The following is a 23,030-nucleotide window of genomic DNA, read 5'->3' on the forward strand; positions in this document are numbered from 1 at the left end:
GTCGAGGGGGAGGACTGAAGGGCTGTAAGATGGGAATGGGGATTCTCGATCACTTGCTTGAGCTAGGGAGGGGAAGGCAAGTTGACCAAGTCCATGCAAAGGATGCAGGAGATTCGATCGAAAGTTCGACCGGTTCCTCAGGCGTCATGTCATCAACGACTGGCTTGCACCAACTTGTGCTTGTATTGCTGAGCATGACTTGCGAAGTGGGCTTTGCTCTCACCGACTGATTGTACAGACCAGACAGGTTCTAGAGTATGAATTTTTCTTCCTTTTTTTTCCATCCGTGCTGCTCTTAGTATGGTATCGTTTTGCAGTAGTGCTGCTGTCAAGACACTCACCATCAGCATCCCCACCGACCGGAGGGTATTGGCAAGCGCTAAACGGGCTGCTTCGCTGTACACCGACGTGGCCGATGTCATGAAACCCACAATGGCGTATTGGACATCATCTGACGGTGAGAGCGGCGGCGAGGGTACTGATGTGTATATATATATATATACTTAGTACTACGTAGCTACATGTAGGGATCCGGATTCCTGAGTGGTACTGGATCTGGACTTGGATCTGGCCCTGTACCTGACTTGAAGCAGCTCGTGTCATTGGAAGGCCAATTAGTAAGGCTTCTGGTGCCTTGTCATATGCAAGATTAGGGTTAGGGTTAGGGTTAGGGTTAGGTGAGCGACGGCAGAAGACAGAGACAGAGACAGACAGAATTGACGGTGAAGGTGATGGTGACGGCAATTGAAATGATGTCTTCTACAACTACGAGTGCAACGGTTTGTCCGAGTGGAAGTGGAAGTGGAAGGTTGACCCGGAGGCAATTGTTCTTCTTGTGGTTTCTTATCGTGCTTGGGCTGTGGATGGCAGATAACAACCACAACCAAAACCACCACGACCACCACCACGACCACCACGACCACCACGGCTACGACCACCACCACAACCACCACAGCGGCCAACAGTCAGCGGTGCTTGGAAAGTCCAGTCGCGTCTCATTGGGATTTCTTCCCATGGCCGAGGCACATCCCTGGGGTCCTAGCCCTCCAGGGGTAGGGGGCGCTCATCATCCTCCTAGTTGGCCACACCCACACGACTGCAACACCACCAACACCACAACAGACCAGACACGAGCATTCGTCGAATCTCTCTTCACGGCCGTGGCGCTGGACAACTTCGGCGCCTCGTTCGCCGTGGCGCTGGCCGACGACCTGGTCTGGACCGTCACGGGCAGCAGTCCGATCGCCGGCCGCTACGAGGGCAAGCAGGTCTACGTGGACCGAGTGCTCACGCCGCTGCGCGACGTGCTGGTCGCCATGCCCGTGCCGATCGTCGAGCATATCATCGTCGATGGCGACTGGGCCGTAGTCAATTGGCGAAGCGAGGGGGTGCGTGGCAAGAACGGCGCGAATTACGATATGCAGTATGCGTGGTTGATGAGGACGGAACTGGTTGAGACTGTCAATACTGACAATGGTACTGATACCGACACTGGAACTGGGGCTGAGGATGATGCTGATCTCGAAAGAAAGATCGTCGAGGTCATTGGCTTCTACGACGGTCAGAAGGTCGCCGCTGTGTTTGAGGGTTATGTGTTTAAAAACAGTACTACGGCCTGAGTCCTGAGTCCTGAGTCTTGGATGGCCGGGCACTTACTGAGGCCTGTAGAGAGATACACAAAGCATACAGACATATATCTACATGGATCTACCACCTAGGTAGGTACCTATACATACATATCAAGTGCGACACATACATATATACATACAGCTAGGTTGGTTTTACATATATACAAAGTGCGACACATACATACACGCAGTTGGGTTACAGAAATACATGCATCTACCCCCTAGTAGGTGCTACCTATACATGCATACAAAATACGACACATACTTACATACACACCGTTGGGTTGGCGGAATTCTGTCATGTACGGAGTACTTATTCAATTTCTCTTTCTCATTGTCTTACTCTTTACAGGCAATGGCATCAGAATAGCCTGACGGTGACTGGTCTCCAGACGGACCGACTCGACCTCATTGTACTGTATAATCTATTAGAACAGTACATTCCGGCAGACTAGCCTGACGAAACCCCCTCTTCTTCGATCGAAATCCTAGTCATCCATCTCCAATTCTTCCGCCTCGAGCGCCAGAGCCCGTTTCTTCAACGCCAACTGTTTCTTCTTCTTGAGCGCCGCTGCGACTTGCGGGTCAACAGCCTGGGCCTGGGCCTGGGATTGAGCCTGCTGCTTCTGTCCTCCGCCGGGGTTGCCGACCTAATCAGATGGATTCGTCAGTTTTCAGTGTTGTGGAATTGGACTTCATTAGTTTCAGTGTTGTGGAATCACCATCACCATCAACATCACAACCACCCCAATTCATCTTGTGGTGTTTCCTGTTTCTAGAAGTAAGGCACCACTTACGATGGGTAACCCGTCCGCCGTCTCGCCCACGGTAGTCAAGAGGGGATCGGTGATTTCGCCGACCTAGATACAGGAGGGCAGGTTAGATTAGATCGATGGAAGCTCATCCAGAAAAACTAGAGCAAGAGCAAGGGCAATTGCAATGGATTGCTCCGTCTAGACAAAAACCTACAATTGGGACACCTTTCGTCACGTCGTTCACGGTGTTGGTGAGACTGTATGATAGGATAGAACAATGTCAGCTTCGAAGTCGACAAGGTCAGGGTCAGGGTCAGGGTCAGGGTTGAGAGAGAATTGAATTCTGAGAATTGAATCTGAACCGCGGGGAAAGAGAAAGAGAATAGTGAAAGGGAAAGGGAAAGGGCAAGGAACATGGTCACAGTACCCTGACAAAAGGCCTCCTTTCTTCCCGCCTCCGTTCCCACCTCCTCCGCCTCCGAGAAGTCCAGCCATAGATAGTTATGTGTGTTTATTAGTAGGAGAGGTACGGCAGTGTAGTGTAGAGTCGTAGTAAATGCAAACAAAGACCGCTTTGCCGTTTTATAGTAGTGTTGGAACAATCAGAGTCGGATATGGATATAAATCCAGGGAGAGCCAGTACTAATGGTGGACCGGGGTTCCAAGATTGAGTCAGACTAGATAGGTATACACAGTGTGTATGGAGTATTGGGAACTGGGAACTCGAACTTTAAATGATCCGACCTTCGACAAGACAGACAGACCTAGGTACATAAGGGTAATAGTAACGGCAATCCAATCTCAGGGGTCCCGTCTGCTTTTTGTAATGCAGGGGAGCGTGTGGCGGGATGTTCCCCTCTTGCCCAACAGGCCATGGGCCATGGCCATGGGAACATGGACAGGGACTGAACTAGAACTGGGACCTGGCACTGGAACTGGGATTGGGACTGGGAACCGGGGACTGTGACTGAAACTGGAACTGGAACTGCAACTGATCTCGCAACACCCAAGCTTGATCTGAGGGTTTCGATGTCGATGACGATGATGTCGACGACGGATTTACTCTCTTACACCATCATGCCTGGGTAGTGGTGGTAGGGTTCGCGGGTGGCTGCGTTGATTGGTCTCGCTGGTCAAGGGGGGTGCGCCTGTCCTTGTTTTATTCCTGGTTTTTGAGCGATCACCATCCCCATCGCCAGGCACTTGAGGTTTGGGTACATACGTACGGAGTACATACGTACATAGGTACGTACAAAGTGAGTGTCCGTACCAAGTTCGGTATGGTCCATAGGTAAGCCCTAAGCCTCGGGTCCGACAGCGCTGATCACCCCTCGCCTGTAAGGGTTTAGGGGTTTAGGCCTAAGCCGGGGTCACTGGAGACTAGGAGACTGGGGTCCGAATGTAGTCTCGACTCTCGAGAGGTAGGACCCTTAGGCTTGAATTCATCTCTTTTGGAGGGATACGAAGTACTGCGTAGACTGCCACCATCTACAACAGTACTCCGTATGTCCCATTTAGAAGTGGTCCAGCACCAGGGAAGAAAGAGAGACAACGCAAGGTACGGTTTACACTTTTATCCCTCATCGTTTTCTATCGTAAGAACCCTAGAAAACAGGACAAAGAAATGGTCGCTCGCAGAAACCATTGCAATCAATGCCTTTCGAGTTGATACTCCGTACTGTGGCAAGCCAACTGTGGCAGCCCAACATTAAGAGCATGGTACAATATTCCGTACAATATGTACCATTACCATCTGGACTCGAAGCCAGCCGGGTCAGCCATAACAGCCACAACAACCACCGACCCTCTCAGCCACCCATCTCTGCCTGGTGCAAGAGAGCGCGGGTGCTACGCCTCGGCGGTGCTGGACAAAGTTAATTAAAGAGGTTGAGAACATGGGAATCTGACTCACGCCTCACAATAATCCGATAGTAACGTCTCCTTTGACTCTTGCGTAGATCTCAACCTACGACAAAAATGGTTACATCAACCCAATCGTCACGTCTCCTTTGACTCGGGCGTAGATTTCTACCTCGACTTCCAGATCCAGCTCGATCTTGATCTTCAGACTGCTGTCCTTCTCGCCTACTTTGGCCGGCCGGTCCTGGATGCGAGACTGGTGCACCGGCACTATCCGTCGCCCGCGCGCTTGAGGAGGGGCCATCATTTCTTGCTCTTGCTCTTGCTCTTGGGCAGGAGGCTGCTGCATCTGCGTCCGCGGTGGCGCCGCCTTTTGCATCGCATTCGACAGCTTGGGTGGCTTGCGGTTTGCTCGCGGGCTCGGGATTGATTCAGTCGCGCTGGACCCGCCGTCTTTGGTGTCCCAGGCGTTGGCGTTTTCCGCTTCCATTCTGATACGGTGGTAAGCACGTTAGCCCGGGTCCAGGGAAGGGAGGACAGCGCTGCTTAATAATCAAGAGGGGGATGAGGGGGCTTACTGTTGCGTGTTTGACATTGTCGGGGAGGTTGGAGTTTGGTGTCTGATATACTGGCGGTAATGGGTGTTGCTATTGCAGTAATGAACACCGAGAGACCGAGTCGGAGACTGAGAGGCAGGTCGAGACTGAGGCTGCTGGACAGATTGGAAAGCTTTCCAGTACCAGACCATGTCCTTCGAAATAAGGCAGGGCAGGCGCCCTTAAGCACATTGCTGGAACTCGCTACGGAGTACTCACAATGACGACTGCCTTCGTCCAACTTGTTCAACCCCTGTCTGCGTCGTCACCAGAGCCATCATGGAGCGCTAACAGTTGTGACAATGCAAGGTTTCTCAAGATGTACTCCGTCCTCCGTACTCCGTAGTAGTCCAAAAGACCTCCGCTGCATATGTACTCCGTACCAGGGATGTCTCGAGTGTGAATGAGGTAGTAGGTAGTACCAGCATTCCAGTGGCCTCCCGCCGCAAAACAGGGGCCTAAGGAGCCCCTCGATAACCGGGGTCAGGGGTCGACCGGCCGGATATGTGGGAGAAGTGGACACTGCAGGGCATCATTGGAGCCTCCTTGGCCGCAACTATACTGCTGGTGACCTGTCTCGAGGAGGACATGTCCAAGGGTGGTTCAATCGATGGAACAATCCAATCCCACTCACCCGGATGCTTTATGCGCTTCAGGTTGCAGACCCCTGCAAATCCCTCCAGCTGACAACCCGCATATCAACTGCGCCTGGACTGCGCCCTCAGGCAAAATCCATGACGTCGGCCTTTCCAATCTGGGAAACTTGATTTCCTGCCTCGTCGGTCTTCACACTCCAGATCACGCCCCGCGATATCTGTCACCTTAGACCTGTAATGTTTCCAGCTAGCAACGCTTAGAAGATTTTCCTGTCTGATTTTCCCGCCCACGTCCACTAGTACTCGACCTCGCGTGGCCTTCGAGTTGGATAAGGATAATCCATCTCTGTCCAGCCATGGTCCTGGGCATACTTACCTCGATAGCGGCTTGCCCTGCCATTGTCGGCACCGCCGAAGCAGTCCGTCAGGGTCAAAGGAAATCGGCCAAAGAACGGCATCGAGGTGTGAAATCCAATCTTATTGTTTCCTGCAACAGCCCATCGGCCAGTAGCCAGGAGGTCAATGGAGGAAGGGTAGTCCTGCGCGACAACAAGGTACGGAGAACGTGCCTCTCCCCGCCGAATTCCTCCGAAGGACACCATGTAACTGACACAGCTGTTTATCGCGACACCTGCGGCCGAACACCTAACCTCCCATCTATTCGCCGGCTATTTTCTCCCTTTTCCCGAGCAGAACTGGGGCCGCCAAGGTGAAGGACTCGTCTCTACAATCAGTGATGACCCCCCACAGTTGAACTGGATATATGTCGACCAAGACACGTATGAGATCAAGTATGGCAATCGAATTCAGGCTGAGCCTCACCTTGTTGGGCCCTGGGATTGCACCGTGGTCGACAAAAGACTCACTCTCGAGGGTTGGGAGGGGTTCGTGGCTGTCCACGAGGGCCCAGGAGAGTGGTCCCTCTACTTCGACCGCGACGACGACGGCTTGAAGGGCAAGGTCACCAAGAAGACAGTCCTGGAGGTCGAGCTGACCCGAAAAGAGCGGAGAAAGGGTCGGGGCGACGAGTAGTCGATCGAAGTCTCTAGACCTCCCAAGGTCAAGGGTAGAAAAGTGAAAAACGGTGGGGCTTGCGGTTGAAAGTGCAACAGATTCCCATGGTACGAATTCTGATCTGTTCAACCATGGATGTTGTCACTGTGAGATGCTTCTGAATTGGCCGACCTGACTTCCGAGCTCTTCGAGAATGTGAAGATTGTGGTGGTGAATGGGTCGAGGGAGCTTGGACGACAATGCCGCTCCACGTATCAAACATGATATTATTACCTATGTGTATGGATAACTGCTGATCCGCCGGTCGCAGCCTGTGAACAGTCAAGGCACACGGAGGCCCAGGTCAGACTGTACATCCATCCCGATAAACGCCCCTTCTCGTGCGCGTCGGGGCGCAAGAGGCGAGTTATGTTGCATACCGTGCCTTCCTGAGGATTTCAAGCTTCAATCGCTCTCTCCAGGCAGCGAGGTCAAAGACCTGTCCATGATCAAGACCAGGGCACCACACCACTTCCAAGCTGCCCTGCTCAAAGGGAACCGACAAGCTTTCCTGGGGTACTTTTGCCGCATCCTGGCCAGTATCGTGCTCTTCTATATCTTCCAAGTACCTGCGTACTTGTCGGGCGTTCACGATCGAATCTTTCTCGGAGAGGAACACTGTTGCACGATGTGCGAAGAGGTCCTCCTTCCACAGTATGTTCTGTGACCAGAAGAACGTGCGCGAGAGGGTGTGAGCCACGCCCATGTCCTTGGAGCCGAAATACCACAGCAACCATTCATTGGCAAATTTTGGGGCCCGAATTGTCTGGCTTGCGTCAGTGTCTGTAGTCAATAATATCGAGAGTGAGACTATTACAAAATTGTACACCACATCTGGTTGATGCAATAATATGGAAACAGGATCCACAAGGATGACTGACGATATTCGACAGGCCAGATCAGGGGTCTTGAGAAGGTGCGTGGTGATGACCGAGCCATATCTATGAGTATTAGCAGTCACCCTCCTCAGCTTCAATGGCTTACTGACGAATGCGATACTAGGACAAATCTGTCGATCCCGTGATGATGCAGAATAGATCGAAGCCGGTGACATAGTTCTTCCCTCCGGGGGACCGGGGTCGTGATTCGCGAAGATATAGATAAGATCTCGACCGCAAGGATCCCGATGTTCCCGTCCTCATCCCGGCGGCCCATGTTCACCTCCTTTAGAAGCTGCATGTATGGATACAGGCCGACCCCGATGCCGTGGAGGAACACCACTGGTAATTCTTTCTGTGAGGTCTGAGGGCGATACCAGTAACTCATATCGTGACTTGGCGAACGACTGGTGGCAATAAGTGCTTGTGGTCGCGGAGGGATAGTGCCCATAGATACCGCAATCGAGCCACGGTAGAAGTCGAAGCCATTCACGTACATAAAAGTATGCGTGAGGATATCAACTACAAGGATGCACTGCGTGATATAAGTCGGATTAGTATCTCTTTCTTCAGCACCATCCATAGAATGCTTTCTTACCAAATACCAGGTCAGACTCCGATGGAGCGCGTCGACCTTGTCCAGCGTCAAGCGTATGCTCCTCACATCGGCTCTGCCGGGTTCGAAGCGCGTCCCAAGTTTTGTTTCGAGCTGCTTTACATATGTTTCCAGTTCGTCATCATAGGCTGGGTCCGCCGTGGCCGTGTTGAAGAAAGCCCATCGGAGCCACTCTTTGATGTTCTCTCTTTTGATCGCAGTGATGGGCGCCCCTAAGAACCATACCGAGAAGAACGCAGTGAGGTCTTGAGCGGTTTCAAAACAACGGCGAAACAGTTGACTTCTTTCCTCCTGCACAAGAGGAGGGGGGTGTACCGCTGGAGATTCGAGGTAGTATTTCCGGTAGGCATACGTTAGAACGTAGAACACCGTCTCTATGGCGGCCCAGTATTCGAGGTACTTCCAGACTCGTAGATAGCCTGGTAAGAATCTGGCTATGATAGAGTATCCGACGCAAAGCGGCCCAATCGAGTGTAAGATCACAACCCAAGTCACCACCCAGGCATACTCAAGCGGTGAAGTTCCGATCATCGTAGATGCGGTTCAAGACTGTCTGAGGGCCGTTCCTGTGGTTAATCGACGAGACAATGAAGTGGTGGAAGTGGTCTGGAGGTGTCTCCTGCGGCGAAGCCAGAGGATGTCCAACAAGCCTACCTAGGTAGGCAGATGGCCCGTAGCACCTTACGTATACCTACCATATCGGCATGTTATTTCACATGCCAAAGGAGTGGGACTTCCGCCATTTCCGTTGGGACATATCGCATGACAATTGCCGGCCCAGGCTGGCGCAGATATCGTCGTGTTAGACCTTAATGGCATGTGAATCTCACCCGAGTTTTGCTGGGCTTGGGAAAACTCCATTTGTTGTTAGATAAACTGGACGCTAAGTCCTACAGCAACAGATCTTAGTCCTATATAGGATTAGCTCCGCTCAATGCTTGACTTCTCACCGGAGAAAGATCCCGACACGTTGATACGAAGTCCATAATCATTGATTTGCCCTGCCTCGAAATTGAATTCGCCGAGTTGAGATAGTATCGGTAATCAGTACGGGCCACAAAAGAAGAAGAAAGATAACAAATGATTCTCGTAACATTGCAATATTTGCATTGCCAGATGAGGTAGTGTGACCCGAAGCGCAGAAGTAGTTTAATGATTAGGAGCTAGTCCTCTTTGGACTCACTTGCGCGCTCGCGCAAATTGTATCTAATCAACTTGAAGCGACACGATCCTCGGGGCTGAACGACGCTCCTCGACGTGCCATGGTTCGCGGCATTATCTACATCCTGCCGACACACACTTGTCGTCCACTGCTGTGGCTGAGCTTCCTGCATCAGCCATTCACTTTCGCTTTGTTTCAGATAGAAGCCAGATGAGAACAGCCCTCAATCCAGGAAGGGGACGGCCAAAAACATTCTTGAATTCCATCAAGGTCCACAGCTGCAACGACATTGAATTCACTGGTCTCAGCGAAACCATCAAAACTCAGCGCAACAACTCCACACAAGCATGAACCGTGGCAAATAGATCCCGATTTCTACATCTTGCACCGTGGTTCCTTGTCTGCGCGAGCTTTTGCGCAGAGCACTGACTCTCTTTCTTCCCCACCATGGTTGTCTGCAAATACTTCCTGAATGGAAATTGCAAATTTGGCAGTACGTTTGATTGAGCCTCCTTCTAAGCACCAAACGTGTGAGCTCCTCCTTTATGTCACCTGACTGATGTCCATGCTATAGGTAATTGTAGAAATGAGCATCCCGGTGCGGGATTTGCAGGTCAAAACAGATATGGTGCGTTAGGCGGTAGTGGCCCCTCTCGCTTCGGAGGAGGTGGGAGCAGCGGAGGTGAGTCAGCGTCGATCAAGAGATTTTGCAGGGCTTCCCAAGCCAGCATTCGACCTTCGAGGGTCTCTCCAGTCTTCCCCGGTTGCCTGTCGATTTCTCATCCTACATTGCTGACGCAGTCTAACCCTAGCTCGCCAAGACAGCTGGCGTATCAGCCTTGAAGATGTGAGGAGTGACTTGACGGACGGAAAAGGTCGGCCGAAATGGATCCTTACTGCATATGGTCCGGGAAGATCACCACCGGCTTCGCTTCTCGATTCCAACGAGCTGAGTCCCGAGGAAGTCCGCGTGCGCTTCTATGAACTGGCTAGCCAGGGCAAAGAAGCCGTTGCGGATCAAGAAGCAGGGGCGTTGTGGAACAAGGCTGCCCAAGACATGGGCCAGATCCTCAGCAACGTCGAGAATGTCAGCCGATTTATGGAGGAGGCGGACAAAAAGCACCCTAATAGGAATGACTTTGTGAACATGGACGGGACAAAATCTCGCGATCAGTTTGTTCAGGAATTCCCCAGTACAGCCTCAGGAACCACCTCAAGTACAGGCTTTGGGGGATCGTCTACGCCAAACGCTTTTGCGAAGCCTGCGGCGTCGACCTTTGGTCAACCATCTCAGCCGTCCTTATTTGGTGGTGGTGCGGCCTCCAAACCAGCTTTTGGCCAGAATGGGTTTGGGAGTGGTGGGGGACAAAATGCTACAAGTCCGTTCGGACAAGCATCGTCCACCAGGTCGTTTGGAAAGCCGGCATTCGGAAGCTCTGGATTCGGTCAGTCGAGCTTTGGGCAACCTTCCCAGCCGACATCTACATTTGGGCAACCTTCCCAGCCGACATCAACATTCGGACAACCTTCACAACCGACATCCACATTTGGGCAACCTTCTCAGCCGACATCAACCTTCGGTCAACCTTCTCAGCCAACATCAACATTCGGTCAACCTTCTCAGCCAACGTCAACATTTGGCCAGCCTTCACAACCGACGTCCACATTCGGACAGCCTTCGCAACCGACATCCTCCTTTGGTCAACCGGCCTTTGAGTCGACTGGCCTTGGGGCAAATGCGTCGTATAATCCATTCGCACCGGCTTCGGCAGCATCTGGCTTTGGCCAGGCTGGTTCGACGTTCGGTCAGCCATCCCAGCCTACCTCGACTTTTGGGCAACCAAGCCAGCCTTCAGCGACCTTTGGTCAACCATCTCAGCCAAGTTCTACATTCGGTCAGTCATCGACATCCGCACAGACTGCGTTCGGCCAGTCACCATCCCCCGCGGTCGGCCAACCGACCCAGCCTACATCCACCTTTGGCCAGCCTTCCCAGCCGACCACCTCACCTTTCGGCCAAGCCGCAACTGCCTCGTCTCCGTTTGGGCAACCTTCATTCGGCAGCAGCACTACCCCAGCCTTCGGTCAAACAAGTGCTCCGACCAACCCGTTCGGGGCCAGTCCGGCAGAACAGCAGCCCAATGACCAGGCAATGGAAACAGCAACACCGGCCGCATCCCGACCAGCTTCGCGGGCAAATCCATTTGGAGCGTCCTCCACTCCGACGGTTCAAACCCAGCCAGCACAGCCAACTCCAGCATCCACACAGCCTGCCGTTACGAAGCCAATTGTGAACACCTCCACAACACCCCATCCGCTTACTGGACGACCGCCGCATGCGACGCACTATACGCAAACCCTTCCACTACAGCCCACGCAGAAGAGCACTTCCGGCCAAGTGACTGCCTACCGTGGCCAAAGAGTGGAGTACATTGACGGCATCCTATGCTACCGAAGGCCTGACGGTAAAGGCTTCGAAAAGATCTGGTTCCCAGATGCAGGAGCAACTCCTGAAGTTGTCGCGCTGAACAGGGAGGACAAGATACACGATACTCAGGGATCAGCGGAGCAATATACAGACGAAATCGTGAATAAGTTTAAGTACTTATTCGAGGAGGGACGGTTTCAAGACGGCAAGTTACCATTGGTGCCGCCGTTGAGGGACTGGAGTGTGTATGATTTCTGAGGAAGACAGTATAGAGGTGATTGAACCAGGCAGCCTTCATAGTAGAGCGGGAGGATTGAATTTTCGCTTAAGGCCAGGCTTGACGAGACATTGTAAAGACACCAGGGCAGCCAAACGGATAAATTGCAGCGTTCTACAGACGACTGAGTGAACGACGCATTCCGCTCGAAAGGGACGAAGCTTCCATTGAATTTATATGTCAACTCGACCTTTCTGGGGTGCCTTCGTGGTAATGCAGTCCTCCTTTCTGCCAATGCACGCGGCCACACTCAGGTAGGCCACCCGAGACCGGGACGACTAGCGTCCATGCCAGGACACCCCCTTTGGTTCCACGACACCATCTCCATGGTCTCGCAACCGCCGCTCACATCAACCCATTTAAGCCGCAATCGTGACCTCGACCTCAACACCGGCCTCGATGTTGATGATGATCTGCTTGACCACCTCGGTCGGGGCATTGAGATCGATCAAACGCTTGTGGATTCTCATCTCGAACATGTCCCACGTCTTGCTACCCTCACCGTTAGGGGTCTTGCGGGTAGTGACCTTGAGGGTCTTGGTTGGCAGGCGCACTGGGCCCTTGACGCGGAGGTTCTTGGATTTGGCGCGCTCAAGGAGCTCCGAGCACACCTTCTCGAGGGCCTGCACTTTGCGCGAGGTCAGGGTGATGCGGATCTTGTGGATTTTCTAAAGCCAGCTTTGTTAGTTCTGCCTCGCCTCGGAATTTTCTAGATTGGAGCACTCCTGGATCTGAACCTGGGAGAAAATCAAGCAGCGATGGGGACGCCGCAGCGTCGTGGAAAAACATACTGGGCCTTCGCCGAAATCCTTCTCGGGCTTTTGGTAAGACATGGTTGCTGGGGTTTTGTGTGGTTGTTCTTTGTGGTGTAGCAAGAGACAGCGTCGGCGCCAATCAAGACCTGAACGGTTTGGTTCGGTAATGTGATGAAAGGCTGGAGGAGGGGAAGAAAAGAGAGTCTCGATCGAGAATCGCAGGCCGCGAAGTACATTTTTCGGATCGGGCGACTGTGGGCGGAAATCTTGGCGTGGACCAGCATCACGTGGTGGCGGGGCTAACCGTGTCGGGATATTGGTGATCGCCTTAGTCGTTCCGCCTGAACAATTATGAGTCGATGACTACATTTGACGATATTCAGAAGTCTCTCGGTCTGGGGCTTGAGAAGGCGCATGCGCAAGTGGCAAAGCTCGCATGCTGTGATCATGGAGGCAGTCCCAGGAGTCCCCGCTCAACTTCCACCGTTGGCAGCATATCCAGACCCTAATGTCAGGGCCAGTGTTCCGCCCGCTGAATGGGACGCCTGTCTCGACTCGTGGCTCGTCAGTATCGAAGTACGCCTCCGTCTGCAAGAGAGGCACTTTTCGGAATTCAAACTCTCGCAGCATGCGAGCGGAACGGCTTTCCTGAAATCGCTGCTCAGCGCTAGCCGGGACGGAGGTCCAGCTTCGTCGATGCCTCAGAAGGAACGCTTGCTGTTGAAGCGGGCCTACATGCTCTTGAGAAGGCTGTTGCTCGTGACGAAAGTGCCGTTCGACTACGGTGACGCAGAGTTACTTGATCTCTTGTGCCTGGCGAGCCTTCGGTATGCTTCGGTCGGAGATTGGAGGACCACAGCCAGGACACTCTGGAAGAGGAATACGACCCAGGTGGCCAACGCGGTAGAAGGTTGGAAGAAAACTTCCTTGGGACGACTGTCCTCACAGCCAGATGCTGAATGGTTCTTGGAGCCATGCCGCCGGTTCAATGCTTTGCTGAAGATTTCGCCTGATTCGGGGCTCATTCTTATGACAGGCTCGGATTACCTCGAATCACTTATGGAAGCATACAGTAATTTGCAGTCGAATCCCAACAGCGCGGGCGCTCAAAGGGCACTAACGGAACACATATTTTACTGCTTACGGAGTCTCATGTCTGACAACTTGCCGCGTGGCTCCCTCCTCCTGGATCATCTCTACTACATGAAATCCGAAGCCGACAGAACAGCCAAGTCGAAGCCCGGCCAGCCAACGTTGTGCTCAAGCTTGGTCTGCACGACGTCTTTCTTGAGGCACCTTGCCGCCGACGACTCGATAAACACTGGAAAACGAGGTCAAGCCTTGATCGATTCACTTACAACCTATCGCCAGAACACAGCACATTTACACCCACTCGTCGGTCCGTCGAAACGGAAAGTCGTGAAGGGTAAGGGAAAGGCTGACGTGCATGACGAGATACATGTGCACAGAGCTTCTCAGATATCACAAGTACACGATCTTTTCCCAGACCTGTCTAGCCATTACGTTCACAGACTACTCGATCATTTTGACGACGACACCGAAGCTGTGATTGCGGCTTTACTTGAGCCTGAATCACTGCCACCCAATCTCCACGAACCAGACTCATCAGACACGCCTATGCAGGACTTTGGTGGGCCTCACCACGATCTCGCACCGCATCCTACACCTCCATTACTTCCTCAAAGGAAGACCGTATATGACGGTGATGACTTTGACAACTTGAGGATATCATCGGATCGGTTGCACAAAGGCCGCAAAGACATCAAAATAGATCAAGAGACGACAAGCGACGAGCATGCTCGACGAAAAGCAGCAATTATAGCCGCTTTAGCCGCATTCGACTCTGACGATGACGAGAGAGATGACACCTACGATGTGGCAGATGTCGGCGGCACTGTAGATTCCACCATCGACACCGACAGCCGACCCCGGCCAGAAAGCAGTCCGTTGCAAAATCCGCACGAAGAACTACTCTATCGAGCGTGGAAGGACAATGAGGAGCTGTTTGGGCGAGATAGCAAGACCCGTATCAATAAGGTGCGGCAAGACCTCAAACGCGAAACGGGCATGAGCGACGAGCAGATTGAGGGATGGGCGATCATGTTGAAGAAGGACCCGAAACGGCAAGACCAGCTGCACAGGAAGTACTCGGCACCGCAAGCATTTAGAGGGAACCAGGCTGCGCTGGGTGCTACAAGATGGCAAGGGGGCACTCCCGAAGAGAGTGAGGAGGGCGAAAGCAGCGCTGCAAGTCGTACTGGATCAGGACCCAGACGGGGAGGCCGCTTATCTGCCCGTGGTCGAGGAGGTAGTACTGCCGGCCCTAGTGGTGATGCGGCAACTCAGGCTGCAAGAAGGCGAAAGGAGCAAGGCAGAGGACGAGGCGGAACAAACCATGGCCGGCGTGAAGGCCGAGCCCGCAAAATGGGCAGAGGCATGGCAGGGTGAGGGTGAGGGTATGCGTGTTGGTCCATAGGCATACACATACTTTCATGATGTCAAGATGGACGGTACGGAGAACTCTGGACTCGGTACAGGGTTGCCGGGCGTACGAAAAGTACAAAAGGGGCAGGGGCAGGGGCAGGTTTGTACGACACAGACATATTACCTTATCTAAGTATTAGGTAAGTATAGAGGTTATAGTCCACTAGTCATCCCCGGCAAAGTTGCCTCTTGGATGCCGTGCAGTGCAATAGCATGGCTTGGCATTTTGTTTGCTGTGTTTGTTGTCTTGTAAACGGCAGCGGCAGCGAATCCTCCATCTCATTTCTGCCGCCGCGTGCTAACTGTGCCAGAACATGTAATTCTGTAATGGCCGTTGTGTCTGTATTTCACGCAAACAAACTCGTATCCCCTGTGTACTGGCAATAAGGTCGCTCTTCTCTACTGCTTCGATCATCCTCCACTGGGTACGTTCGACTGGGCAACAGCCGTGGTTTGTTACAACCGCTCAAGGGGCTTTCGAGTGTTACAAATCCTCTGTATCAAAAACCACCAACCCTGTCACTGGTGCCACTGTTTGGTTCCCAACCCGGTGGAAGCCTGCCAACGGCCGGAGTGACGACTCACGTTGGACTACTTAAGCTGCCGGAAGTCGCCACTTGCGTCTGAGATTGATACCCTCAAAGCGACATGCTTCCGCTATATGAGTAGTAGTGCCGTCTCGTCTCAGACTGTTCAAATTGGTTTCGGAAATGACAGACGCCGCCAATGTGAACGGCGTCACGAATGGAGCTCATCCGCTCTCGTACGACACGTCCAATATCCTGGAAGCCTTGCAAGTCATTCACAATCCCACCACAAAGAACGATGTCCGGCGAGAAGCCTCCGACTATTTAGAAAATCTGAAAACAAGCCCCGAGGCGCCTCAATATGGCTTTTCTCTGTCCACGGATCTATCTCATCCGCCGATGGTTCGGCACTTTGGTCTTTCTCTGCTCAGCCACATCATCCGCCACGAGGGTCATAACCTCACCGAACAGCAGAACGACCAGCTCCGGGATTGCATTCTTGACATAGGCCGATCAATCTTGCCGTCAGACCTCCCCTTCATTCGCAACAAGATTGCAGAGCTGTGGATAGAGTTGGCCAAACGAAGTTGGGCTTTGGACTGGTTTGACCTGGATGGGCGGCTGGTCCAGTTGTGGTCGCAAGAACTTGTTCATAAGGACTTTGTCCTGACTGTGTTGGAAAACCTTTCTGAAGACATTTTTGTCCGCGATGACAACATTGCTATTTTACGTGGGAGGGATCTGAACTCGGCACTGGTCGAAATCTTCACCTCAAAGTCTAACTATGCTGGAGGCATCAAAATCGGCGACACCGTACATCAAGTGCGCTGTGGAGATGAAGGATGGCTTACAAGAATCAGACAGTTTCTGGATGAGTGTGCGAAAACCCCAAGTCTGGATGGCGCTCTCAAAGATACAGCTCTTAAAGGCCTGGCAACTTTCCGAACTGTCTTCATCTGGGTCATGACGCCATCCATTGTGAATTCGATGTCGTTGGCGGTGACCTGCAACTTCCTGACCAAGGCAGACCCAGACCTTGTCATGGCCGCTGTCGACGCTCTCCTCTCTTTATATGGGAGGACCCGCCTGGAACAGGTAGAGGTCCAGGCTCTTGTCTACCCCCTCATTCAGCCGGACAGTATCGCCACACTACGGCAGCTTTATACGTGGTCGATTGTCTCCTTCGATGACATTGACAGCAGCAAATATGTCATCTCGAAAAAGCTATCAGAGTTAATGTCCTTCCTTACTGATCATACGTGTCAGTACGCACCTCCGGACGCCAGCACATTCGACCTCTCACCATTCCTGCACTTCTTAATTGCTATTGCTGAACATGAAAGCCTCATTGTTTCTATTCCGGTAATCCATTCTTGGGTAAAGTTGTTGGAGGTACAAGCGTGGAGAAAAGCTGGCGTGGTTTCTCAGTGCATTGGTCCACTTTTGCAACTTGCATCTCAGCGCCTCATTCAATATGATCAGCTTCCTGAAGGCGCAGAGGACACTGTCGTGGCCTTCGTCAACGACGAGATTGAACTGTTCCCCGAACGGCAGGGATTCTACCTCAATTACCGCAGACTTTGTTCGGCAGTCATCGAATGGATTTGCTACGCTCAATTAGAGGAGGCTATGCAAGCAGTCATGACTAGAGTCGATGAGCTTTTGGATGAAGTCCAAGCCTCAGAGCAGCAACTCGATCTTGCGAGATATGAAAGGGTATCCATGAACGTTCTGCGGGCTGATGCGTACTTTGCCATGGTTGATGCAGCTTTCAAAGGACTTGATCGCTGGCAAACGCGGCATCGAGAGGGGCGGACCCCGGAACAAGAGCAACTTGTGCTCAAAGTGAGGGAAGCTTCTAAGGCTTGGATGCTCGATATGCTGAAGAGGAGAGATTTCAAAGACCCGCAGATCAGACAGCGACAGATCAAGACGGCAGTTGAGGTCTCCAACCGGGCCCTACAGAAGGACACCGGGTTTGCCTTCAGTGTACTCGAACACATCCTGTCATCATTCATAATCACTCAACAACAGCACTCTATTTATGCTGAGGCCGTCAGTGAGCTTCACAGCTATGCCACAGGCGAGTTGAGAAGATTGGCGGTTCAACATGCGGACTATTTTGTGACTTTCTACGACCAGCTCGAAAGTAGGTTTACAGACCTCATCAACCAGCTCGGTGCGGATGAGCGACTACAAATCGACCTTAAGTCGACTCTTTTCTCTGTCATTCAGCGTGCTGGGGCTGTGGACTACGCACAACGTCAAGCCAAACTGGAAGGGTTTCTTCAACCGATCGCTGCCGCTTGGGCGGATGATAGCTTGCAAGCCACCCTTCAGAGTGTGGAGAGCTTTGCTCACTCCCAGGCTTTCGATCGGGTTGGACCGTACCTGGCGTCGATACAGGCCGCAAATATCGAGGATTGGTCTCAAACCTCGTATGATGATCGTGCGGTACAGATCCAGCAAGAGATGCTGACAGCCTTCTCAAAGCTGCCACTCAGAGAAACCAGAGTGCTGCTCAGTATATCCACTGACAGACTCGAGCAAGGCTCGGCCCTACACAAAATGATTTGTGACTTGTGGTCACCCATCATTCCAAACATGCTGAGCCACGTCCTCCGACTCACCAGCTACAACCACCAGTTGCATGACCCTGCTTCATGGCCCAATGTGCCACCAGAACTGCAAGGGGTGATCCGACGAGTTCTACGGGATCGGTACTGGCAGTCCGGCATATCTACCGGTTCGATGAATGATTTCCACAGCAAGGTCAAATCTACCAAGTCGACGCTTGAAGGGTTTGCCTCGTCGGTGCGAGGAAGGATACGCAATAATCTCGAACAATGCTACAGCATTCTGCATACATTAGGAAGACTGGGGCCGACTTTTTACAGCTTGCAGCAGCTTCCCGAAATGATTGCCGAAGCCGCCATCAAAACCACGGCGCCGCTAAGCCCTCATCACTTTACGGTTATGATCCAGATGCTGCCGAAATTGATCGATGAGTGCCCGCCCGAGACTCGGCAACACTTCCTGACACCCATCTTGTCTGCACTGTTAGAGCAGATGGACACCAAGCTGTCGAACGAATGGGTGAAGATGGACGAGAGGAAACAGACCAAGCAGGAGGGGGAGAATCTGAGCGAGGAGATGAGAGATGACTCGGTACTGAGACAGACGACGTATAAGGCGGTCAACCTTGTTGCGCACTGGTTGAACCCAAAGCGCGAACAGCAGCTCATCACGAAAAAGTCGATTGTTAATGGCAACTACTTGACGCAAGAGCACCAGCGGACGATGCGCGAGTTCTTGCTTTCCAATGTCCGCATCCTTGACCGGTTGCTCCTGTTCGTCACACACGCACTGGCCTACAAGGACACCAGGTCATGCTACACGATGCTCGGGGCCGTGCAGCGCATGGTGCCGGACTTTGCGTTCGACCAATACATCTCGGGCCAGGAAGCCACGGCGGTGCGTGAGTTCATCTCGACCGACATGCTTAAGACGGCTATCACATGCCTGAACGACGGCTACTTCGCCGATCAGCAGCAATACTACGCGCAGCTGATCGCGACCATCTGGTTGTCGTATGGCCTGCCGGTCCACGTCTCGGCCACCGAGACGGTGCCGGCGCACGAACGGCCGCCGCTTACCTCGACGCCGCGCGACGTCATTCTCAGCTTGCCCGGCATGTCCGACGACAAGGTCGACAAGACTGCCGCCCAGCTTGTACAGGAGGGACTAGGTGCCCGGTCCAAGAAGCTTCGAGCAATCATCCTGGCGCTGCTCGAGGGCGTCCGCGGCGTGAGAGTCAGCGAGCTCGGCAAGATCGACATGCGTCAGCAGCAGTCGAAGATCCTGGAGAAGTATAAGCAGCGCGAGCTGCTGGGGATGCAGGGCGTGGAGGACGGCCTTCTTCAAGGCGGTGCTGGACCCGGTGGGCCCGACGACGGCGTCGACTTCAGTGGCGTAGCGGACATGTTTGCGAGCTAGGAACGAGCTTTCTTTCCGTCCTCGAATGGCCAGGAATGGAGGCCTTGTGCAACACCTGAAAAAGAACCTCACTGGGTTCGAACAAAGCAAGGAGCGCAGATCACAGTGTTGAGTTGCTCACCCCTTGTTGCTCAGCACGGTTTCCACATTGCTATGTGTTAGAATACTTTTGTGAAATTATTGAGCACTAGAACCAGGACGAGAAGCGGAGGCGAAATCCTACGAGCATGGCAGAAGGGAAAGAAGAACGAGGACATCAAATCCTGCGAGGCTGGAGTGACGGCCATGCGAAGCAAATGTCGGTGGATACCCTGCCTTTGATTCCTTGGTGTAGACTCGTGCATAGAGTTGGATCGCGATTGAATGATTCAGCCTTCATCTCAAAGCCACTTTCCATCCTCATTTTCCCAAGTCTAGGAATTAATCCATCCTGCTTCAATTGGTGGATATGTACAGTTTTCCCGCCTCCCTTTCCTTGATGATCATAGTGGGTGGTAAAACCTCATTTCGTTGTGGATATCTAGTTTCGATGGGGAGGATGCGCTCTTTCTTTTCGGGTTGGCAACGGGTGTCGGAGGGTGACCCTGACAGGGGCAGAAGTCCTGGAATCGGTTGATGAACAAATATATAGTATTCCGTTGTCCCATACACCGCTTGTTTATTCTGTTGTTCTGCTCGGCGTCGCTGCGAACGTCGGTCGTACGAATCTGTGGCAAGATCCAACGGTTAGCATTCTGCCATTGTATTTCTTTCACCCGCCAGGCCCCTGCAGGACTCGGAAATGTACAAAGGTGCAGGCAGGCGCGCACGCAATCCGTCTCTTCAATGCAACAAAGGCCGCAGTTTCGCCCAATCCTGCACAGCACAGCTCGGATGATGGTGAAATAGCGAAAAACATACCTGTTACTATTGTACGCGCCGCTCTGACTGCCCAGCAGTTCCTTCTCTCGTGCCAAATCGGCATAGTAGCGTCGGACCTGGTCGCGGTCTTCTTCGGCTTGCAGTAACGGAATCAGGTGGATGCGCGCCCACATCTTCTCGCGGGCCATCTCGTGCTTCTCGCGTTGGCCGATGAAGACCTGGCGCCAACCGTAGGCCACCACGGCGCCGCAGGCAAGAAGATAGTAGACGGGTCGGAGGCCGCGGGTCGGGATGTTACGCTGTGCAGAGAAGAGAAGAGTCAGCTTGCTTGGTCGGTGAGTATGTGGTATGTGTCTGGGGAAGAATGCTGCGACAATCAAGGTCGGCGTCGGATCACTAGGACCAGGGCGAGGGCGAGGGCGAGGTCCAGGATCGATAGGATTGACAGGATCGAGAGGGCATTGTGGGACGTACTCTGTATTGAACGGGTTCATACCCGCCAGCGGGCGGGAGGTCCTGAGGCATTCTGTCGAGCTGTGGTCGTGGAGGTTTGGCCTACATAGATCAATCAATTCGACGCAACTTTACGTGGGTGACGGTGGTAGCTCCTCGAATTGAGATGAAGTCGATTGGACGGCAGCCCGCTTAGGTAATACTTGCTCTATTGGGTCCATCTGAGAGCTGCTTTAAAGGCTTTTGCTCTCAAGCCACAATACCTTAAATTTCTTACAAGACATTGCTGATTACAGAGTTAACCATATAGGTCAGACCTCATTTTACGTCTGCGGTTGAACATCTTGTCAAGAAAAATCCACCTGGCAGGACTTAGGTTGTATCCCAGCGCGCTCTTCTGTTTCTATCTTAAAGCAGCATGAGATGCAATACGTGACGTGGGTCGACTTTTCTCAGTAATTACACATTTCTGATCTGTAGACGTTCCTGGTACGGCCAACGAATTCAACAATGGAGGCAGACGAGCGGCCGAGCAAGCTGCGAAAGCTAGACTCGCGCGATGAACCAAACTCAAAAACTGCATCAGACAAGCCCTTGCTACCGGCCGTGGAAGTGAATGGTGCCATTGTCCCAGACACTGACAGTGCAAACCACAGTAAGCCAGCCGAGCACGCTGCTGCTAATGTCGCAGATCCTTCAAAGGAAGATGACGACGCAGACGGGTCCGACGGAAGTGTTGGGCCCGAGCCGACACAACGGAACGGGGATCCAGAGACAGAGCCGCAGTCCACGAAGCCCATGTCCAAGAATCAGCTGAAAAAAATACGGAAACAGGAAGAGTGGGAAGCAGGCCGCCAATATCGCAAAGCGAAGCGAAAGCAGAAGTTGCAAGAGAAACGAGCGAGGAAGCGAGCAGCTAGGGAGGAAGGGGAAGCACAGCAACAGAACGCTTCTGGCGAACATCACCATCAAGAACACAATGGCGGGACACCGGTACCGTCTGCGGCCCCAACTGCAGCGCAGCAGAATCAGGATCAGAGCCAGACTTCTCTTTCGAAGCCCAAGCCCCGACGGCCCGTTCAATTACCAGTGACGATCCTCATAGACTGTGGGTTCGACGACCTCATGTTGGAGAAGGAACGTATATCTCTTGGATCGCAGATCACGCGCTCCTATTCGGACAACTCTCGTGCACCGTACCAGGCACACTTGGTGATCAGCTCGTGGGGTGGCTTGTTGAAGGAACGATTCGACACGGTGCTGCACAAACACTATTTGAACTGGAAGGGCGTGACGTTGTTCGAAACTGATTTTGTCGACGCGGCCCGGCGGGCTGAGGAGGTCATGAAAGGTCCCAAAGGCGGCAAGTTGGCGGGATTTTTCGAGAAGTTTGCTGATGGCCGGGATGCGCAAGTCAACATCGAGGCTACATCGACCAGGGCTTTGAACGATGCGAAGCAAGCTCCAGAGAATGCCAATTCTGCGGCACCATCAGAACCTAAAACATCCCAGAATAATGACCAAGAGGTATCAACCTCGAAAGACGTTCCACCGTCGCCAAAACCCGAATCGGCTCAAAGAGACCAGACTGTTTCGGACTCCGCTCCTGCACCACCGGCCTCGGGCGAAGTAGTCTATCTGACCTCCGACTCTCCCGACACACTGACCGAGCTGCATCCTTATTCGACCTATATAGTCGGGGGGCTTGTGGACAAAAACCGCCACAAGGGCATCTGCTACAAAATCGCATGCGAGAGGGGCATTAAGACCGCAAAACTTCCAATCGGCGAGTACATGGATATGCAGTCGCGGAAAGTCCTGGCCACGAATCATGTAGTAGAGATCATGATTCGATGGTTAGAATGTGGTGACTGGGGGGAAGCCTTCATGAAAGTGATTCCCAAGAGGAAGGGTGGGAAGTTGAGGGACCACGAGCTGAACGGCGGCAGCGCCGCTGGCGACGAGGACGGCGAAGACGGAGAGGCTGATGAGCTCGACAACGAGCGCAATGGGCAGGCGAATGAGCAGGGTCAGAGCGTGTCTTAAACGGGCTCATGATGCGGAGAACTCTTCCCCTAAGGCGC

General features: G+C 52.9%; 10 protein-coding genes across 10 annotated transcripts; 6 read left to right on the forward strand and 4 right to left on the reverse strand.

Annotated features, from left to right (window-relative positions):
• Positions 1–1,013: 1,013 nt before the first annotated feature.
• On the forward strand, positions 1,014–1,619 carry A1O3_03030 (uncharacterized protein; the record flags this gene model as incomplete). The annotated part of the gene is made up of 1 exon (XM_007733170.1): positions 1,014–1,619. One exon carries the CDS (start codon positions 1,014–1,016, stop codon positions 1,617–1,619), a length of 606 nt encoding a protein of 201 aa, XP_007731360.1.
• Positions 1,620–4,364: 2,745 nt separating this feature from the next.
• On the reverse strand, positions 4,365–4,733 carry A1O3_03031 (uncharacterized protein; the record flags this gene model as incomplete). The annotated part of the gene is made up of 1 exon (XM_007733171.1): positions 4,365–4,733. The coding sequence occupies one exon, from the start codon at positions 4,731–4,733 to the stop codon at positions 4,365–4,367; it is 369 nt and encodes a 122-aa protein (XP_007731361.1).
• Positions 4,734–5,791: 1,058 nt separating this feature from the next.
• On the forward strand, positions 5,792–6,467 carry A1O3_03032 (uncharacterized protein; the record flags this gene model as incomplete). The annotated part of the gene is made up of 2 exons (XM_007733172.1): positions 5,792–5,989; positions 6,051–6,467. The coding sequence occupies 2 exons, from the start codon at positions 5,792–5,794 to the stop codon at positions 6,465–6,467; spliced, it is 615 nt and encodes a 204-aa protein (XP_007731362.1).
• A 388-nt stretch (positions 6,468–6,855) lies between these two features.
• Positions 6,856–8,513, reverse strand: A1O3_03033 (uncharacterized protein; the record flags this gene model as incomplete). The annotated part of the gene is made up of 4 exons (XM_007733173.1): positions 6,856–7,254; positions 7,306–7,429; positions 7,477–7,901; positions 7,965–8,513. 4 exons carry the CDS (start codon positions 8,511–8,513, stop codon positions 6,856–6,858), a joined length of 1,497 nt encoding a protein of 498 aa, XP_007731363.1.
• Positions 8,514–9,591: 1,078 nt separating this feature from the next.
• On the forward strand, positions 9,592–11,830 carry A1O3_03034 (uncharacterized protein; the record flags this gene model as incomplete). The annotated part of the gene is made up of 3 exons (XM_007733174.1): positions 9,592–9,637; positions 9,719–9,826; positions 9,957–11,830. The coding sequence occupies 3 exons, from the start codon at positions 9,592–9,594 to the stop codon at positions 11,828–11,830; spliced, it is 2,028 nt and encodes a 675-aa protein (XP_007731364.1).
• Positions 11,831–12,208: 378 nt separating this feature from the next.
• On the reverse strand, positions 12,209–12,682 carry A1O3_03035 (40S ribosomal protein S20; the record flags this gene model as incomplete). The annotated part of the gene is made up of 2 exons (XM_007733175.1): positions 12,209–12,517; positions 12,641–12,682. The coding sequence occupies 2 exons, from the start codon at positions 12,680–12,682 to the stop codon at positions 12,209–12,211; spliced, it is 351 nt and encodes a 116-aa protein (XP_007731365.1).
• A 369-nt stretch (positions 12,683–13,051) lies between these two features.
• A1O3_03036 (uncharacterized protein) lies at positions 13,052–15,073 on the forward strand (the record flags this gene model as incomplete). Its single annotated transcript, XM_007733176.1, has 1 exon — positions 13,052–15,073. One exon carries the CDS (start codon positions 13,052–13,054, stop codon positions 15,071–15,073), a length of 2,022 nt encoding a protein of 673 aa, XP_007731366.1.
• A 746-nt stretch (positions 15,074–15,819) lies between these two features.
• A1O3_03037 (uncharacterized protein) lies at positions 15,820–19,632 on the forward strand (the record flags this gene model as incomplete). The annotated part of the gene is made up of 1 exon (XM_007733177.1): positions 15,820–19,632. The coding sequence occupies one exon, from the start codon at positions 15,820–15,822 to the stop codon at positions 19,630–19,632; it is 3,813 nt and encodes a 1,270-aa protein (XP_007731367.1).
• Positions 19,633–20,454: 822 nt separating this feature from the next.
• A1O3_03038 (NADH dehydrogenase) lies at positions 20,455–20,987 on the reverse strand (the record flags this gene model as incomplete). The annotated part of the gene is made up of 2 exons (XM_007733178.1): positions 20,455–20,500; positions 20,533–20,987. The coding sequence occupies 2 exons, from the start codon at positions 20,985–20,987 to the stop codon at positions 20,455–20,457; spliced, it is 501 nt and encodes a 166-aa protein (XP_007731368.1).
• A 469-nt stretch (positions 20,988–21,456) lies between these two features.
• On the forward strand, positions 21,457–22,992 carry A1O3_03039 (uncharacterized protein; the record flags this gene model as incomplete). The annotated part of the gene is made up of 1 exon (XM_007733179.1): positions 21,457–22,992. One exon carries the CDS (start codon positions 21,457–21,459, stop codon positions 22,990–22,992), a length of 1,536 nt encoding a protein of 511 aa, XP_007731369.1.
• Between the last annotated feature and the right edge of the window lie 38 nt (positions 22,993–23,030).

The sequence above is a fragment of the Capronia epimyces genome, assembly GCF_000585565.1.
Source record: "Capronia epimyces CBS 606.96 chromosome Unknown aczIQ-supercont1.2, whole genome shotgun sequence".
In the NCBI taxonomy this organism is placed as follows: Eukaryota; Fungi; Ascomycota; class Eurotiomycetes; order Chaetothyriales; family Herpotrichiellaceae; genus Capronia; species Capronia epimyces.